This window comes from Eublepharis macularius, chromosome 13, assembly GCF_028583425.1.
Source record: "Eublepharis macularius isolate TG4126 chromosome 13, MPM_Emac_v1.0, whole genome shotgun sequence".
In the NCBI taxonomy this organism is placed as follows: Eukaryota; Metazoa; Chordata; class Lepidosauria; order Squamata; family Eublepharidae; genus Eublepharis; species Eublepharis macularius.
This window is the reverse complement of record NC_072802.1, coordinates 68,896,318-68,916,977: the sequence shown is the minus strand read 5'-3', so window position 1 is coordinate 68,916,977 and position 20,660 is coordinate 68,896,318. Positions and strand designations below refer to the sequence as shown.

Here is a 20,660-nt window from a genome sequence, read left to right as displayed (position 1 = left end):
AATAGTCGTATCAGTATTGGGCAATGCGGACTAATAGTCTTATCAGTATTCAGGTGTGCAGTCACAGATAAAATGCTCATGTACCTTTCTGATGCACCCAACAGGAAGTATCTCACCCACGAATCACAACAGTACAATCTGTACAAATGTAAACTTTGGTTTAAATGGTTATTCCCTTTCTCCATAGAATTCTGGGAACTGCTGTCCCCCAATTGTTTTTTCCTCATAAAACTAATATTGGCAGCATAGATGGGCCTTGTCTATCAGGTACGAAGCCTTAGCTTATAAGAGAAAATATCCCACAGTACTTGTGGAAATTCTCATCTTTAAATAAGAAGAGTTATAATCAAAGCTTAAAATTAAAACGAAAGACTATTCATTCTTTTCAGTTCACGTGGTATCATCAAGGCTAGGCCAAGAATTTCTCTTTTTTTGTATCCAAACAATGCTCTCAGTGTTTTCTTTGATTCCCCCCCCCCCTTTGGTTTGCATTTTATAAGTGCTTTTGAGAGGCTGACACTTATGGAATTAAAGACACGCTGAGATTAGAGTTATGAATTGACTGTAAAAGACACTTCAGTAATGACCTTTTATTTTTGGCAGGCAAACGAGATGAAAAGAAACTCGTGTTTTAACAAAAAGAATGATTAATAAGATGCAGAAGATCCAAATCTTTGTCTGAGGACGTGATGGCAACAAAAACTGCTAATAAGAAAGGAGGAGAGCACACGTGTTTTTTCTTTCCAGGCAATATATTGTGTGTTTAAAGTTCTACCACATTTTTAAAAAAGAATGTAATAAGTTCAAGCAAGCCCGCATTTGAGCGTGGAATTGCCTTGTCCTCCATTAACAGATTTAGGTATCCTTGAATTAGTCAGTAACATTCAAGTTCAGATGTCTCCTGAACACATCTGAACTTTCAGGACAGGGAGAAAGTCCTGAAAAATGTTCAGGACTGCAAGACAGGAATTCTTGTCCTATAGATCAGCGATTTTAAAAAATTACTGCCTTCAAGAAATCCACGGCTGTTCAATGTAATGGCTAAATAAAACCCCCATTGTCTGATGGTAGTAAATACCAGTTGCTGTTGGGTAATAAATAAATAGCAAGGAGAAAGCCGTGGCTTCGGCATGGTCAGCAGGGAAACAGGTTGCTGGACGAGATGAACTTTTGGTCAGATTTAGCAGGCCACTGTTTATACTTTTCCCAGATGACTTTGCCTGCCACTTTCTTTTATTTACCACAAAATGTATGACGTCTATTTCCAAGTTTTATTTTTCCCTCTCAGGTGGCAAAAACATGTGCCAAGGTGGCGCTAAGGGCAGCAGCTTACAGTTCTCCGTCTTCCATCGATTGTCTACATGTGCAGCGTGGCTCGTAGAGAACTGAAACATTTATACACTTTTAATTTAATAAAAATGTCATAAAGTATAATTTCATATGCTAAATTATAAATGACACATTTTATACCGAAAAAGCAGTAAAACTGGATTGACAAGGAAGTAACAGGCCCATCTGTCCTAAATTGCTTAATTTGGCCAATTTAAGCAGGTCACTGAATTCAGCTTTCTTTGGCCCAGAATACAGCTTGCTGGGCTTTTTAAACACACGCTATCCCCCAGAAAATAAGCACAATGTAGTTATTTAATTTGCCAGTTAAGGAGAGACTGCTTCTTCCCCAATGCCTCTACAGAGGCCCTTCTATTAACTAAAGCCGTATGTGTGGCAGGTGGAACCTTCAGCACCTTGCCTCTCTGTCACACCTCCAGACTCTTCATGGAGACAAAGGTTGATGAGAACCCAAGCGTTAAGCTGAGATCAAGAGCAAGGAGAACATGGCCCCGCTGGAATCCCCAAGGGGAACGATCCCTCCACCAGATTGCAAGAGCAGCTCAAGGCTTTTAGAGGGACATCTAGGCATAATCATGGCAAACCCTCTTACATTGAATTACAAGAGAAAATCCAGTCATCCCCTTAGAACTCTCCCCCTGCGGCCGTCACATTGACTCCCAGCATTCTGAACGGCCCCCGTCAACAGAATTCCAGGGCAGATGGCGACACAGATCCATCCTGGCTAAAGTAATAGCATTAAATTACTAATAACAGGGAACCCGGAGAAGCAGATGCACTATGATTAGCAAGAACGGCAGTTACTAAAAAGCTTTTATTAAAACAAATCTCCCAGCAGAAGAGCATAAACATACATGGAACAGGACACAGCACATGACTTCGACACAGCCGTTATGGAAACAGCCATTGCAATGATACGTAAGGAGAACAACTCCTTACCCCGCCCCAAGCACCCCATTTATCTCAGAGCTGCTGTAGCATAGCAGTTAAGTGGTTGGGTTGTGAATCTGCTCTCTGCTGGTTCGATTCCTGCTACTGACATGAACTCTGTAGGTGGCCTTGGGAGGCCACTCCTCTCAGCCCCAGCTGTGTTGTGGGGATAAAAACAACACTGATTTTGTTCATTGCTCTGAGTGGGGCACTAATTTGTCTAGAAGAGCGGTATAAAAGTGCATTTATTATTATTGTTGTTGTCGTCGTTGTTATTCAAATTATCTGAAACACAATCGACAATAAGCAGAGGTCACATGTTATTATTGCTTGGCCTTGCTAAGCTGATACAAGTTTCCACCGGAGACCTAGGTATCAACCAGATATCGGCGTAATATGTATGCTGTTCCAAGTAGTGCCATCTTTTGCAGTTCTGTAGGTGTTATGTCAGAAAGCTGCAGTTTTTCCACATCAATTTCATCGTTTTTCGAGATCAGTGCCCTGATGACAATGGGGACTACTGTTGCATTCTTCTTCCATAGTTGGGTGGAAAAGTAGTGAAACACACAAACAAAGCACCTCCTGAGCTTCTTGGAGGAAGGGCAGCATACAATATGTGAAGAGGGTGCAGGTTACCAAGGGAAGAGGTGAGCAGGAGCTACATCTAGTGAAGTACGTCCAGATAATAAGAGAACATCTGAACAGCCTGTCCAGCACCTTGTTTTCCAGAGGGGTCAATTCCAAAAAATATAATTATAATCAAAGTTTTAGAATCCACAATGCATTGGGGAGATGGTGGCATTGTAACGAGCTTTTGCTCGTGTCTGAAACTAAGCTTCCACTTAACCAAAAGAAAGATGTATCTTTTCTCTTGGAAAGCTTTAAGCAGTTAGTTTTCAGACCTGTCAAACAGCTAAGTTCTTTGAACCACCTGTTTATCAGTACACTTATTTTATATAGGGTTCAATATTACTTTGCAGCTCCTTATCAAACACACAGACACCTGTCTAGAGTTTATTTCACTTTATTGAAAATACACCCTAGTTTTTTAATGAAACAAGTAATTAAAATATAAATGGTTATTAATATAAATCCTATAAAAACAGAACACAGAAAGGCAAGAAGAAATAAGTTTGCTAACATTTCCTAATAAATTCCAAGTTTAACATAATCAAAGTTTCTATGAAATGCATAGGTAAAGATAAAATCTCACCTAAATTCTCTCAAGAGATTTCTTCCATCAGAGCTCTGACATTCTATCTGAATTTGCATTTTTATAAGTCATCATATGCAAATATCTAAGAGCTTCTCACGTGACAGCACAAACAAATGATAATTGGTCTGATGCTTCATTGAATATTGATAGTTTATATTGTATAACCTTCCAATTAGTAAAAAATGACATTATACTCAAACTTGCAAAACAAAACTATAAATCTCTGAGAAATGTCAGAAAAAGTTGAGAGATCACTATTGGTTGAATCTCTGATAGAGGAACATTAATCTAGATAGAGTCCACTATTTTAATTAACTGTCAAAAGATTAAAGCACACCTGTTAGAATTACCTAACACTTAGGAAAAAAACACAGATGGCTCATGCAAAGTTTGAAAGTTCACCTAGAATACAAGTACATGGCATAGTATTGCTTAGTATTTATTATTGCTGTGCGCTTTTATCTATATTTGTGCAACAGCATGGATTCCACCTAAGGAGGAAGATATTTTTTAAAACTGTTTGCAATGGACCAGGCAACAAAAGTGTAACTGTCATGTTAGAGTGTGTGCGTGCACAACATTTACAGAAAAACCTATTTTTCAGTACAGAACAGCAACAGCTGTGCAAGACTGGGAGGCAATAACTGAGCTCAGTATTACCCTATACTCCTAGCCCAGACGATATTGTTCTCTCATTTACTGTTGATTACAGCTTCCAGATCAATGTTTCACAGTCATCCGAGTTAGACAACATTTGCAAATGCCTTGGCGTGCTTTTGTTTCCATGGATTGCTGAGATGTATTTATATAGCCACCTTACTCTGTTTACTGCAAATGAGAGGGATGGGGCTCATATCAGTATAATACTCCCAAATCTGACAGCATTAGATTTGGTTCTCCCTGTTGTCCATAAAGGGGAAAGCCTCAACACGGGCCACTCTCCAAGAACAAACAGCCAGAGACACATATTTTGCTTCTTAATTTCCAGAGGGACTACTTCATATTGCAGGGATGGAAATACTTCCATTTGGAGGAGATCAACAGATAGTATTTCTAAACATGCTGGAAACAATGCTCATGTTGACACAACGTCAGATGACTTTGACCTTGTGTGCCCCTGCAGCACTTCACTAACTCAGACTAACTCTGTCATTCACTATAATGACCTCTAACTTTCCCGAGGAAGTGCTTCCCAACACTGTACATGTCTTTCATTATTCTCTTCTGTATAGCTTCTTGAATTTTACTTTGCTATTACCCGCCCAGCTCTCCAGCTTATTAAATTCATTCCAGAATTGGAATGTCCTTGTTAGCACCCACAGAGTGGAGCCATGGCTTTTTTTACCCTTGGAAGTTAATTCAGTAAGAACAAAGTCCAAGCTTGACTGTTTCTACATGATGTATTGTCGAAGGCTTTCACGGCCGGAGAACGATGGTTGTTGTGGGTTTTCCGGGCAATACAGCCACGGCAATACAGCCCGGAAAACCCACAACAACCATGTTTCTACATGGTTTCCTTAAAGCCAGGCTGTTTTCTGGAGAATCTCCATGTGTTCTGCTTCAGTGTTCTCCCTTGCTTTGCTGCAATCCTTCTTGGATGCTGTGTGAATGGGAAGGTGTGCATTTATGTAGGTTCCACCCACATTAGTGCCATTTTCTTTACATCACCCCCATGGCTGCCATCCCTCCCTCTGGAGGCTTTTTTGAGGGCTTAAAAAAAAACCTAACTGACAGACCACTGTACTGTTATAAAATTAAAATTTTTGAAGCCCAGGGCTTTTTTTCAGCTGGAACGTGGTGGAATGGAGTTCCAGCACCTCTTGAAAATGGTCACATGGGCTGGTGGCCCCGCCCCCTGATCTCCGGACAGAGGGGAGTTTAGATTGCCCTCCTAAACTTTAAAAAACTCCCCCCTTGTTCCAGCTGACCCAAAGTGACGTCATTGTGCGGTCCTGAGTTCCACCACCTCTTTTCCCAGAAAAAAAGCCCTGTTGAAGCCTATGTTTAAAAACAGAACAAAGCTATCTAGACCCTGTCCTTAGAAACCACTTAGGAACATATGCCCCCAGGAGAGTGGCACAAATGTTGCCTAGGCTCACAAAATTCACGAGACCAGGCCTAACTGCCTACATGCCTGCTTACTCATAAAACTTGAAGATACTGCATTCTCTGTTTCTCCTTCATGCCTATCTAAACCAGATTGTTTCCCTCTCACCTATTTAAATGCAATTGTTGTGTTTTGTCATTGAGTAATAGCAGCATAAGTGAGCAAGTTGACAACATGGCAGGAATTATCATCTATAATAGGTAAAAATGTGCATTTTACAGAATATAGCTCTGTCTTTGGGAGAAAAAGAGCAACAGAAAACACGTGGGCCAATTCACATGTTACAAAGCCTCTGTGTTTTCCATTACTCCCGTCCATCACAGGTGTGTCTGGAATCCCATGTTTGCTACTTAATTCCCAGGCACGTGCTGGTCCAATTCAGACTGGAACCATGACACACAGGAAAAGGGCCCCCTGCACAGCTTTCTTGCCCTGAAAAGCCACTGCTTGTTCCACTGGGGAAGCCTCTATGCACTGATGGCTATACCTAAGTTCCCCATGAGGGCAAACAGCAGCTGTCCAGGGCCCTCATGGTGGGGAAATGGGGTACAGCTCCCTCTTCCTGCATGCTGTGGTCCTTACCCAAACTGGGCCTCCATGTGTCAGGGAATTGTTCTGAATACTGAACTCCCAGACCACATCTGTCAACTGGGCATGGAGGGGACACAAGGACTTCAATTAGCTGTTTAAATCACATTTTTCTCCCCAGAGGTGACCTAAAGCAGCTTATCATCACAACAACCTCATGAGGTAGGCTAGGCTGAGTGTGTCTGGCCTCACCTGGTGAGCTTCCATGACAGAGTGGGAATTTGACCTGGGCCTCTCAGATCCTAGTCACACTCTAACCACTACACCATGTTTCCTCTTTCGGCAAAAAACCTTTCCTTACCACAGAACTGGGAGTCTTTTTTCAGCCATTTATGGCCTCCATTATGGCCAGCCATCTTCAATCTTTCTGGCTTCAGCAAACCTGAAAGCTTTCCCAACTTTGGGGAATCCTTTCTATATCGACTTACATGTGAACATAGAAAGCTGCCTTATACTTGGAGTTTCCCTGAACCTTCTCCCTGAGGGTCAAACCACAAGTGACGAATGACACAGGTTGGACACTTGTCAGCTTCCCTCAAGTTTTGATGGGAAATGTAGGCAGCTTGGTGGAATGTTGGACAAGTGACAGTTGAAAAGTCCATTGGACAGCAGTCGGAGAGCCAAGCTGCAAGACCAGGATGCCTACATTTCCCATCAAAACTTGAGGGAAGCAGACAAGTGTCCAACCTGTATCATTCGTCACTTGTAGCTTGGCCCTCAGATTCTTTAACTGGAGTTTCCAGAGACTTGAACTTAAGACCTGTGTGCAAAAGGAGGCCTATCAGAGCACCACAACCGCTTCTTGTAATGTGGCGCCTCGGCCATTGAACTCTTGAGTGTTCAGAAGATGACTAGGGTACATATTCAATTCCTACAGGATAGTACTCAGGCCTGGAGACCACTGCCCCACACCAATAGACAGTGTGCCCTGGAACTAATCCAACATTCATCTGAAGTTGCACATTTTACAGGACAACCAGCTGTGATCAGCAAACTCTTTCAAGGAAGCTTGCTTACCTATAATGAATGTTCTCACCAGCTAGATTTCCAAGCACCTCCCAGGTTTACAGGAAGTTCTGGAGCAGTTTTCAAACCCAAGAAAAATCTTTCATTTTTTACAAATTCTTCTGTCTATCTGCAGCTGATCTGTATGTGTGGCAAAATCGTAAGATGCATGGGTTGTATCACATCACTACTAAATCAAAAGGCCAGAGAAGTGGAAAGCTGCCATAAGGGAGTGTTGACTCTTGAAATCTCATACCCTGGAAATCGAATTGGTCCTTAAGGTACCATTGCAGCCAGATAAATTGACATAGATTCTCCCTTTCCCTCTCCTTTTTATGGATGCAGAACTGCCTCTGCTCTGGGTGTGTGGATACTCAATACCTTGTAACTTTCTGAAATGCTGCCCAGAGCAAAAAGGAATGCCAACCAGTCAGCCTCAAGCACGCTAGTCTGTGTATTCCTCTTCCAACAATAAAATTTGCAAGGTCTGGCATCTAAGAGCCACAAATAAATGGGACGAAGATAGATGACTAGGCTAGCAGCTTCCTTTGCTTGGAGCTTTAATTAAAACACAACCCTAAAAGTAGAATCTCACAGAATTGGCAGAATTACCTGCAACTAAGCCACAGCCGGTTTTCAGTTAATCTTTCCTGCACAAGACCTCTGCATAACAACCTCCAATGAATATTTCTGTAAGCTGCACGTACACAAGAGAACCAGCTTTAAGACGGGCTGACTTTTTCCAATGGAATGAGTCAGACCACGGTACCATTAACCAATTCTTTTGGATCATTCAATCTGACATCCAATTCATTAGGTAATCTGTTTGCAGTGTTGGCAGCATTCTGATGGGGATATACAGCCATTTATTTAAAAGACCAGGTATTTTATATGTGGCCATGAATGAATTGAAGTCTCCCAGAAGCCACAAGCAGAGAAATCAGTTAGGTAGGTTGTGGGGGGCATTCCTATGCAATTATTTCTCAGAAGCCCCTGTCTTTTTAGTCAATTCTCTGGCTTGATACATGAAATACTGTTAGGAATGATTAAACAGACATAGGTTCTAGACATGAATGCTAAAGACACAAATCCTTTTATTTTTTAAAAAAAGCGACTGGCCTGTTTTGACAACATCGCTGTAAATTTTATGAAGTATAAAAATTAAACCAAAACAAATGGTCTTATAATAAACAACTTTTTAAACAGTTTAATATTTAACATACATAAGAGTGGACCTTGCTTGTAATCTTGTTCCCCTTTGCCCCAAACCAACTGTAATCGGAAAAGGCACCCCTGAGTCAGGGACATAACAGAGAACAACTCCTTAAGCGGCAGGAATATCCATTTTAAAATCTCCCTGTCAGAAGAATTGTTTAGTATGGCCCAGAAAAAACAACCTCCACCACTCATAGCTTTAGGTCACCACCCGTCCCAAGATCTCAGCTTGCAAGAACGTATGCTACAGGCAAGCCTGCGATCGTATCAGATTTTAAGGAATGGAAGTGCTCATACAGCGAGAGAGCAATTAGACAGTGTCCTTTTGGGACAGATATCGATCAAAGGTGATGTGGCAGAGAGGGCAGAGAGTTGGAAGTACCAGGGAAGGCGGAGTTTGAATGTCCACTCAGTGCAGATCACTTCTACTGAATATCCCTGGGAACACGGAGCTACCATATGGAGGGTGCAACTGTACATGGCAACAGTCGGGTTAGGATTCCCTGACTCGCATTCCCACATACATTGGAGGGTGTCACATTAAAAACTGCTCTGTCACTTGGTGCAGCTGGAAGTATTGCAAAGAGGAAGGAGGGGCTTTGTGTCTTCCCTAGTGTGATGTTTTCCCTCGTAGAAAAAGCCACGGTGGGGACTGCTGATCGGGCTACACATATCCGGAGATCATATGACCAAGGACACCTGAAGCCCAAGAAAGGGAAACAGTCCCCCCCATGGCGGTTTCCGTTAGGGAAAACAGAGTGGGAAGAAAGGCACGAAGCCACCCCACCCTCCCCTTTTATTGCTCTGAGTGGCATTGAGGACAGAGGGGATTTTAAGATCAGTCCGCCAATATACGTGCAATTGTGAGTTGGGCTGTAGGATGCTCAATCAACTTGTGTTACAACTTTCATATAATTAGGCTCTGGCCCATCATGCCTCAATATGATCTACTCTGACTGGCTGCGGCTGTCCAGGATCAAGGTCTTTCACATCACCAATTATGTTAGTTGTTCAAACTGACGATGCAGGAGATTGTGTGTGTGTGTGTGTGTGTACACACACACACACACATACACACACATACACACATATATACATATATACATATACATACACATATACATATATAAAAAAGCAGATGTCCTACCACTGAAAGAAACTCACTTTTTCTGATTAACTAGTTAACTCATTGTGAGACTAAAAAGGGATAAACTTGAAGAACACGCAGCTCTGAGCTCCCTAGCATGATCAATGAGGTCAGAAGACAAAACTAGGCCTGATACACAGCTTTGTTTTTATCTGGACCATTTATGTAGAGAGCAAGGGGGTCTTACTCGCACTCCAATCTGATGACATGGGAGAGGGGCACTGAACCCTTCTCCTGCCCACAGCTTGCCTCCTTTCCAGCTACCCTGTTCTAGAATAACTTAGTGCCAGGAGATAAGGCATGGAAAGGTTCAGTGCTCCTTTCCCACATAATCCATTCCCTTTTAAAATAGAACCTCCTCGTTTACATGTAAACAAGTCAGACACATAAAGCAGAAGTTATTTGGCCCTGAGCCTCTTTAAGACACATTGCAAGACCTGTTCATACTGTTCTTAACATGGAATTTAATTTTTTGGGGTGTATTTTTTTATAGTGCTTCCTGTCCCAAGATGACAGGGTTGCCAGTCTCCAGGGGGTGGCTGGAAATCTCCCGGAATTAAGCTGCTCTCCAGGTGACAGAGATCAGTTCCCTTGGAGAAAATGGCTGCTTTGGAGGGTGGCCTCTATGGCATTATACGATGCGGAGGCCCCTCCCCTCCCCAAACCCCGCCCTCTCCAGGCTCCATCCCCCAAATCTCCAGGAATTTCCCAACCTGGACCTGGCAACCCTACAAGACGGAAATAGACTAGATGCACAAATAGACAGATGATACAAAACCAATGCTTTCCAAGGGACAATTTAAGCACTGTTTTATTCATCACTTTTTTACCACTCGTCAGCTCACAAACGCACAGTCTGACCAGCAGGCGCTCAAGTGCAGTTTTAAATCATGCAGCCTATTCCTCCAAAAAAATTAAAGGTATGATGAAAGGGGATTTCCCACTTGCTCGTCTAGCTACCCATATTCTTCTCCTTTTAAGGTTTATCGGCATCCCTAGACTCTTCCATTTTATTTATCCAGCCGGCATCATGTTATAGATACAGGCAGCCTTAAGCTCCAACATCTGTTTCCATGGCAACACAATTGCATCAGCAATCCAATGGATTTGGTTGAGGCTAGCTTTGGTCAGGCTTCTGGGTAGCATGTAAATCATTAGCAATAATGGCAAATCAAATGATGTCACTGGCAGCCACAAATGAGATCTATGCACGCCACTGAGCGAAAGCATGCCTCTTTTAAAAATGATATAATTAGAATATATATAATTATTATGTATTTGAAGATAGAATGAATACAAAGAGGTCACTTTGAGCCAACTGGGGCTGAACTCAATTAAAGGGCTAAGAGGATCTCAGAATGACCTAGTTAAAACCTGGAAAAGTCCTACTAGTCCGATAACAGAAGTTTGATTTTCATGAACGTGGATTATTCTTGAAACGCACCAAAAGAGGATGTTGCATTGAAAACAATGTTTTATGATGCCTGGAATTCCTTTTACATTTTACTGGCATAGTTGATATCCAAGGCGTTGCACTGAATCACACATATTATCTCTACTGTGATCACAGCATTGTTGTTAGTTGTATTAGAATTAGAATGAGTAGCCTTTTTTCTATGTACGTTTGCATAATCTGTCTGTAGAATAATATCAGTTTGTAAAATACAATTAAAAAGCAAAGAACTCTGAATAAACCTGAACCCATGAACAGTTGCAGGGCAGCGCTGACGGGGAGGAGAGAGGCAAGGCACAATACCAGACAACCACGATGGCGCTGAAAGATGCCACAACTTTATTGATTTACAGCTCACAGAACACTGGCAGTGCACAGGACACAGACCCCAGCAGCGGCTGAACCACCTGCCCGCCAATAATCCTCATTGCCCCCTCAGACCACCTGCTGAGGGGGGAGGGGGCAAGGGATGATAGTTAGTGGGATACCATGCGGGCAGATGCCTCTGTGTGGACCCCTTGCCACCTGGGAGTGAGGACGCCCTGAGGATGCCCAATCTGGGCATGCACCTGCCATGCCTCACTCCCTAGATCCTTTAAGGGGGGTCCCCATAATAGGGAAACTGAGCTCGCATGCCTTCTTTCCCCTCAAATGGATCCACGCCCAATGCCCAAACTGCCAGTTCCAAAGTTGGGACAGAAAGAAGGGAAGCACAAGCATTACCCACATGCATCTCCCCGACAAGCCACAACCAACCCGAGTCCCATAACAGTATACTGCGAACAGCATCCCAGCACAAAGGGCCCAATGGAGGGCAGGGTGGGAAAGCCGGCCATAAGCCAAATGGTGCGGGGCAGGACCAGTCCCTCCTAAAGAGGGCTGGTGGTGGACCTGAGAGGGAACTGCGTCTTCCAAGTTTGTCGTCCTTTCCTCCCACCCCCCTGGCCAGCTTGCCCTGATTGGCTGGCGTGGGATTCAAACTGCAGCAGTGTGTGGGCTGCCCCAGCGGAGGCTGCTAGAAGCCTCCCCACATCTCCAGACAATGGCGGCCATGTGCATGCCCTTCCCACCCCTGCAGCCTGCAACCAGGGCCTGCAAGTGAGTCTGTGGGGGGGGGGACTTACAAATCTAAGTATGTAGGTAGGTAGGTAGGTAGGTAGGTAGGTAGGTAGGTAGGTAAAAGGTAAAGGTAGTCCCCTGTGCAAGCACCAAGTCATTACTGACCCATGGGGGGGCGTCACATCACGTTTTTTTGGCAGACTTTTTGTTACAGGGTGGTTTGCCATTGCCTTCCCTAGTCATCTGCACTTTACCCCCAGGAAACTGGGTAATCATTTTACCGACCTGGGAAGGATGGAAGGCTGAGTCAACCTTGAGCCGGCTACCTGAACCCGACTTCCACTGGGATCGAACTCAGGCTGTGAGCAGAGCTTGGACTGCAGTACTGCAGCTTACCACTCTGCGCCACGGGGCCCCTCATGTATGTATGTACGTAATTAAATTTATACCCCACCCTCCCCACGAACGGGCTCAGGGTGGCTAACAACATTAATTAAAACCATATACATATCTAAAAAAACATAAAAACAATACAAACAAACTGGTGCCATGATCACTTCAGGCTATAACAACTATCTAAAAAAAATGTACATAGCTGTGGCACAGCCCAGGGTGGCCGCCAGTGGAGCACGGGATGTGGCAAACAGGAAGGGGACAATTCGCTGGCTCTCAGCCAAAGCCTCTGTGGAACATCTCTGTTTTGCAAGCCCTGAGGAACTGTAACAGGTCTCGCAGGGCCCTTATCTCAAGTACATTTAGCATGGAGGACAATTCTATACCTAGCTGATCCACCACACGGATCCATGCTAGTAATCTCAAGGTTGGACTACCGTAACACAATGGACATGTGGCTATCCTTGAATACAACTCAGAAACGTCAGCAGGTAGTGAACATTGCAACCCAATTGCAACTAGGAGCTACACAGAGCGAGCTTATTATGCCTATTCTACAGTCATTCCATTGGTGACCAGTTAGCTTCTAGATTTAATACAAGGTGAACTTGTATTAAACTTTTCCAGAGGGCATTTTTACAAAGGGGATGCTGCTGTAGTTTTTAAGTTTGTAAATTGTTTTTACTGTATTTATTGGTGGTTTTTAATTTTAGCAATCTGCCCTGAGTTGGGAGGGGGGGGGGAGAGAGACAGAGAGAGAGAGAGAGAGAGAGAAAGGAAGGAAGGAAGGAAGGAAGGAAGGAAGGAAGGAAGGAAGGAAGGAAGGAAGGAAGGAAGAAAGAAAGAAAGAAAGAAAGAAAGAAAGAAAGAAAGAAAGAAAGAAAGAAAGAGAACATAGACCATACAAATATGTGATGTTGAGGTTCTCTTACAGATCTTTGTATCACATTTGAAATTAAAGGGACTGAACTGCAAGCTTAAATGCCCAGAGTTGCCTAATTATAACTGGATTGTGCTTACTATCAAATGTAATGTCATAACTTACTTATTTTTTAACTATATCAGATACTAGGTTTTGCACAAATGTTAAGTAGCCCCAATTATAATTCCTGCTGCTTTACAAATCAGAAAAAAAATGTGCATTCTCCAGATGGCCAGTCACACCAAAAAGACCAACTGCCAGTGTTAAAAAAAAAAAGAAAAAACACACATGAAAAAAGCAGAATGAACTTTTCAAGTCGATGTCAGTCACCAAATGCTCAGAGAAGCAATCCAAGCATAAATTCAAAGGCAGGCAGCAGATGATAATTGTTCCAGAGAGCTGAAGGTGCTTTGATAGAGCAATTGCTGCCCATGCAGTGCACACCTGCTTTTTCTGTCTATCTGTAGTGATCCAACAGCACAGTCCTTAAAGGACTAACGTATTTATTGCGGCATAAGCTTTCATGGACTAAAGCTGCAGCACAGCATGCATCGAATAGCCCCTGAAATTGGCAAGTGAGAGGAAGAAAATTTTGTAAAGAGTGGGCCACAAAGCACAAGGGGATGCAATAGGTCTGTTATATTTATAAGCAGTGCCAAAACACTGATGTGATAGCATATTTTCTTGCTAGGCTAATTGAACACTTAAAAAAGGGACAATTTATGTCTACAGTGGAGCAGATGCCCCAAATAAAGTCCTAGTGAGCCACCTGCAGACCTATCTGCCAGTAAGGAATCTACTGCTTTTCATTCAACGTGTTAAAATTTAATGCTAGGACAGGTCTTATTCATTCATTCATTCATTCATTCATTCATTCATTCATTCATTCATTCATTCATTCATTCTCTCTCTCTCTCACACACACACACACTTTTCTCCCCAACAGGGACCTTAAGCAACTTAAATCATTCTCTTCTCCTCTAGTTTATCGTCACAATAACCCTGTGAGGTGGGATAGGCTGAGAGTATGGGCCTGGCCCAAGGTCATCCAGCAAGCTTCCATGGCAGAGTAGGTATTCGAATCTGGGCCTCCTAGATCCTAGTCCAACACTCAAGCTACTGCGCCATGCTTTCTTGAGGGCTGTTAAAATAAGTTCATCGTTGTGACTTCTGTGCATGTCACATAGGGACTGTGTATGCGCAGGCCAATCTGCGCATGTGCAGTTCCCATATGGGACTGCACAGAACACTCAATGAACAACAGTTACAGGTAGGTGAAACCCTGTTTTCCTTTTTGACTTTTGAACACAATTTAAAACATTGTTTTTCAATTGTTATGCCTCCACTGAATCAGGGAATGCTTACAGACTGTCACTCAGCAGTGGCAAATATCATTCGTGTGTGGAAGAATCTGAGACCTGTCATCTCTGAAGCCAGCCAGACCATTCTCCCTGTAAGTAGCTGCTCAGCCAGGGGGGAAGAGGTGCTTCTGAGTCCAACAAGCAATACCCAAGAAGGCAGCCTCACCCTGTCTAAAATTTTCAGCTTCACCTTCCATCTATAGCTGCTAATGCTTGAATCCAGACGAGCCAAAAACTATTCCCGCTTGTAGCAGCTGAAAGTTCATAAAAGGCAGAATCAGCAAACCAATCCCGCCATTATCATATCTCCTGGTGGTCTCCAAGGTTAATGCAATGATTTCAAATCGCAAGGATTTGCAGGAAGTGGCTGTATCATGGATATGGAATGCTCTCCTTCCAAATATCGTCAAACCATCAGCATTATCTACAGATGATGTGGAGCGTTTTTGTTGTTTCAATGAACAAGGCTTTTTACTAATCCAAAACAAATGTTTCTATCTATTTTAAGTTATTGCTTTAAAATAAGCTTCCATTTTGATTGTATAAGGTCATTGCCTGCCTCAGCCTGTGTTGGTAAGAATGTATTATAAATCTAACCATATCAACATGAAGTAATTGCACCCATTAATCAAGCAAAGCTTTCAGCCCTAGCCTTGTCTCATGTCTTCTTGTGGCTTTTGGCCATCTTTATTACCACAACAATAACATGATGTCTGTAATTACAGATTCATCTTCATGGGAGAGGCAGAAGGCCAAGTAGGTATTAGCCATTATCCTAAATATGCAGCTATCATGAAAAATGGAAGCTGCCCATCTAGTTCTCCCTTTCTCCTCTGAGACATAACACAGAACATCTTGTGTTACGGTGTTCTAGGTTCCGCTGCCCTACACAAGCAGCAACCAATGGTATGAAAAAGCGGAGAACCATATTGGTAGGACATGAGATATTACAGAAAGGTGCTAGATCGGGGTATGTATTTTTTTAACATGGGGGGAGGGTCACATCTGAGCCTCTACCTACTTCAGGGCTCCAAGCTTGATGCCAGCTCTTCTTGTTTCCATCCCCAGCCCTCAAAATTGGGTGGAGATCCAGATGTGGAACACTCTAATTGATCTGGCCCCACAGCTGCCCATCTCTGAGCCAGATGCACTGTGTCTAGCTGCCACCAGCCTCTTGGGGGGGCGGGGGGGCACAGAAGACAAAGATCTCAGCTGGTGAGTTATTACAACAAATGGCACATACAAAATGTCTCCTTTAATGTACATATTGCACTAACAGTGTGACAATAGGAAGGCTCATCTGACACACACACACATGCACGCGCACACAGACACACGCACACGCACACACACAAACAAAACACCTTGTTGTTAGTTTTCAGGCACACGACAAAAACGTATTCCTTTTTACAAGCTTTTCCCCCTACTGCTAGTTCTGGTTCCCTAATTGTGTTTAGAAATGCTAATATTTAAAGTGTTTTGACATATTTGTATTATCCAAGCTTTGGGGGATGTGCATGAAGAACCAGACAGTCAGACAGACAGACAGACAGACAGACAGACAGACAGACAGACAGACAGACAGACAGACAGACAGAGCCAACATGTTCCACTGCTAAGCATGGTCAAAGGCCACCAATCCAAATTCTCTAGCATGCACTTGCAACAGGAAGTTGCAGATGGAAAATGTTGGTATCGACAGAGTCTAAAATCTAATAAAGAAAACCAACTCAAGTTCAGATCTGCAAGCAAGTCCAGGGTACATTAAGTCCACTGCTGTAATGTAATGTAAAATTAATTCTAATTGATGGAAGTTGTTATGTGCTCCTTACAGAACACCAAGCCACGCAGAAGGCAGCCGGCCAAGGTGCTGTGAAGAGAGAAATAAGGGAGGGAGGAGGGGGGAAGTGACAAATCCTGCAGAAGCTACAATTAATCCAACATCAGCATTTGTACACTTTAAACCGCAGCAGGGGATTCCACCGGAGGAGAAACGATGCATGAAAAAGAGATGATTCACTGCAACCTTGCATACCCACTGGAACTGATGAGCAAAGAGCAACACGACAGAGAACTGGTCCTGTACACTTTTATTTATTGCTTCCACCTGGGTTTTAAACCAGAAACTATTTTAGAACAGAAAAGGCTGAGGAAGGCAGCAGCAGCAGCCTCCCCTGGCTCCCAGTAGTGCTATTCAGATTCAAGGTTAAAAGGAGCTGGGGCTAGTATCAAAACTGCCTTGGTGAATTCGTCCAAAGTCAATCAAGTCCAGCACTCTCCTTCCAGACAGCAGCATGCCAGATGTCCTTGGGAACCCACACAGGTCTAGGGCTCAGTGGCCTTTCTCCACCACCCACACTAGACTTCCAAGTCAGCAGCAGACCATCCATCATCCTCCCTGCCGCTGTGGCTTCAGACACGAGACTTGGATCTCCAGCTGGCGTTCAGTTTCTTAGAGCCAAGCTACAAGAATTACACGAGGAGGAGCACGTGACGGGAGTTGCAATGTTAGCTGGGAAGCTGAGTTTTAAAAGAGACTGGAAGGCTTTGTCAATTTCCCCTCTCTACAGAGCCAGGGAGATCCTGCTCAGAGGGTTTGTTAATTTCCTCTTTGCTTCCCTAAGGCTCTGTCAGTTTCACCTTCCCTTCTAAGACAGGAAGAGGAAATGAACCCTCTGAGCAGCATCTCCCTGGCTCCATAGAGAGGGGAAATTAACAAAGCCTTCCCATCTCTTTTAAAACTCAGCTTCCTGGCTAACACTGTGCTCCTCCTCGTGTAATTTGTCTCTTGTAGCTTAGCTCTTAGAGACTTGTAGGCCCAGCAAAACTCATCTCTCTCTCCTTATGCAAGGGCAAGAAGTGTGAAACAGAAAAGTTGAAGGAATAGGTTGTGGAGCTAAACTTTTCCCCTAGCCTGCCATTCCCTGCTCCAAATAGCATCTCCTGGCAGGTTTTCTTTTGTGAATTCACGGTGGAGGGAGCCGCCTGGGACTGATTTGGAGCAGAGAAGCAGTATGTACTCTTCCCTCTCCTCCTAATTTCCTTCTCCTGAAGCTGCTTTACTATGGAATCACGGTTCTGTCACACAGATCCACCTCTGATAGATAGCCCCTGCCTAGAATATATGGGTAGTCACTAGAGGTTGGCCCGAACCGAAACACGAACCAAAATTCGTCACGAACCGAGCCAAATTTGTGGTTCGTGAACTGGCGGTTTGTCAGAGCTCATTTCTAACAAACCACCACGAACGATAGGCTGGTTTGTTTCGTTCGTTTTTCGATTTGTCACTGCAGACAGCCTGGCACCGATCAATCACTTTCCTAGGCAACGGGGCAGATGGGCTTTCTGCAGACCCAGAAGTGACTTTCTGCTGCCCCAGAAGTGACATTTCATAAACCAAATGAACCAGTTTGTGAACCGGGGCAAGTTGGTGAAAGTTCGTAGTACTTGAAATGCGATGAACCTCAAACTGCATAGTTTAGTATTTTCCTGGTTCATGCCCAGTTCTAGTAATCACCTACTATATATTCTATAGTGAAAAGCATGGAACTGGGAATTAAATATGGCTCAGAAGACAGACTACTATAAGAGAAGTCCTTCCCCCACAGCCACCAACTCCATGCTGAATTACTGTCTACTACTGAATGCCTCTCTTTGTATAGGTTTATGAGTCTGCTGATGAATATTTCATAGTTAATGAGCTTCCTCCCCTTCTAGTACATTTTTTTATTATTTAAACATCTAATTTAAATGTGCTAGAAAAGATTAAGAAGAAATAATCATAGCACATTTTTCAGAAACAAATCATTTTTGGTCAAGACCCTGTGAAAATGAACAAGTCCTTCTGAGAAATTACATGCTAACTTAAGAAAAAGTTTCATTTTTTAAAAGCCATTTATTCACTTATACACACAAACATGCACATGCAGTTACTCCTGCTTTGCCAAGAGGTAATAAAGAGTTTTGTGTAACTCTGAAGACGACATATTCTAACGTATGTTGTTCCAAAGGAAAGATATACCTTACTTATCTTTATCTTGTATTCCCTGTTCTTGGGTAAAGAGCATGTCAACAATTGTGTAGGTACCAACCTGTATCATGTACAGCTGGGCAATCCTATACTCATCCACACTCATCGGAAGAGGAATCCGATACTCCTTTATAAGCATCTTGAAGTCCAAGCAGCCCTTTGGTTCAGTCAGAAATGAAAGCCAAAGGTATTTACTGGAGGCTGCTTAAGTAACAAAGCTTGTGCATGGGTGCCCCCTGAAACAAAAGGAAAAGGAAAAAAATATGCATTTAATGTGTTTAAAGTATTTTTTTCTCTAATAACTTAGAGTGCATGATTCTTTCTGAAATTTCACTTTGGAATGATAGTACAGAAGAAGATATTTTTCCTAACATATCACAGAGCCACAGCCTGCATTTAGATGGAGCCCAAATATCGACATGATTCACAAGATAAATCCCCCAAAGGCCCTTCACCAACTACACATGTTCCATTCCAAGAGTCAAATTTCACCAGATTTGAGTCACAAGAGGTCTAGATAGCACCACCATACAAACTGAGTGCAGCCAAGAATACCCTGCAGCATGTAACTGATGAGTCATCCTGGAAAGAGTTCCTGAAGAGGCTAGAAAGACTACTGCCCTAGGGCAAGGGCAAGGGCTTCCAGCATTGCTTCAGCAAATGCTGGGAGATTCTCAGGGCACTGCCTGGGGAAGATGGAGTTTATGGAGGATGTGATTTCACTTCTGGGTGATGCTCTAGGAAATTTTCCATAACCTTTGGATTGTTAGGCCCGCACCTACAATTCTGGTGTGATTTTGGGGGCAAGGCTATCTGTGTCTGATTCCAAAAGTGACACCACTTACAGTTTACACTCTAAGAACTCGACCCCTTTCTCTATGGATAAACCATAAAGACTGGGGGGTGGTTGGGTGCTAGAGCATCACCAAAATAAAATGTCATTTTGGGGGTTGGGTGCCATTCCTCACCCTCTTTTCTCCCACTGTGACCATAAGCAGTAGTGGGCAGGTGAGCACAGCAGTGGGCAAAACCGTGCCAATTGTGGGCAGTTGGCAAGCCTTCCTCATCTCTATGGTAAAGACTGGAGAGATACAGAGAAATTCCTAGAGTATCACAATGGAGTATCACAATGGAGCTGCTGTAGCACAGTTGTTAAGTGGTTCAGCTGCGAATCAGCAGTTTGAATCCCGCTACTGCCATGAGCTCAGTAGGTGGCCTTGGGTCAGCCACTCCTCTCAGCCCCAGCTCCCCAGCTGTATTGTGGGGACAATAACAACACTAACTTGTTCACCGTTTTGGGTGAGGTACTAATCTGTCTAGAAGAGCAGTATATAAGTGCAGTTATTATTATCACTATACGGCCATTTTTTTCTCCCACTCCTCTATTTATCGAGGGAGGGGTTTACCTCCCACAGGCGAGCAAACGGCAAGCCTATCAAGGCCACTAAATCTGTGCTTGCTAGAACAGAACAGTCTGATGTGCTACCATAACAATTGTCAACATCACTGGCAGTGAACTTCACAGCACTGTCTGTAAAGCTTTTACAGGCTTCTCCTCTGTAGCTGAGATGAGACCAAGTTAAAAATGAACAACAAAAGCTTTTATCACAGCTTTACACTCAGTCATGACACCCTCACTCTTAAGGAGGCGAACTGTTTGCCAGCAAGTCACTAGGGAATGAAAGGTAGTCCTTGGTGTCCAATGTTCTTTTCCATTCAACCGCTGAGAAATCAGCAACACTTTTAGTCAGTTGTTTGCCTTTAATCAATCAACCCGTTTTAAATTATTCCATGTTTCCTTCGATATCACATAAAAAAATCCCCTATATGAGATGATGACTCAAGGGCAGAACACGTGCTTTGTGTGCCGATGATTTCAGGTAT

The 20,660-nt window shown here is 43.3% G+C and overlaps 1 protein-coding gene across 3 annotated transcripts in view; it reads right to left on the bottom strand.

Moving 5' to 3' along the window:
- PITPNM2 (phosphatidylinositol transfer protein membrane associated 2) overlaps window positions 1-18,931 on the bottom strand; it is a 100,456-nt gene extending 81,525 nt beyond the window's left edge. For all 3 annotated transcript variants that reach the window (XM_054996354.1, XM_054996355.1, XM_054996356.1), the window contains exon 1: window positions 18,838-18,931. In XM_054996354.1, the coding sequence (XP_054852329.1) occupies window positions 18,838-18,915 (78 nt within the window). In that variant the 5' untranslated portion in view covers window positions 18,916-18,931. The remainder of the gene's footprint in view (window positions 1-18,837) is intronic.
- Between the last annotated feature and the right edge of the window lie 1,729 nt (window positions 18,932-20,660).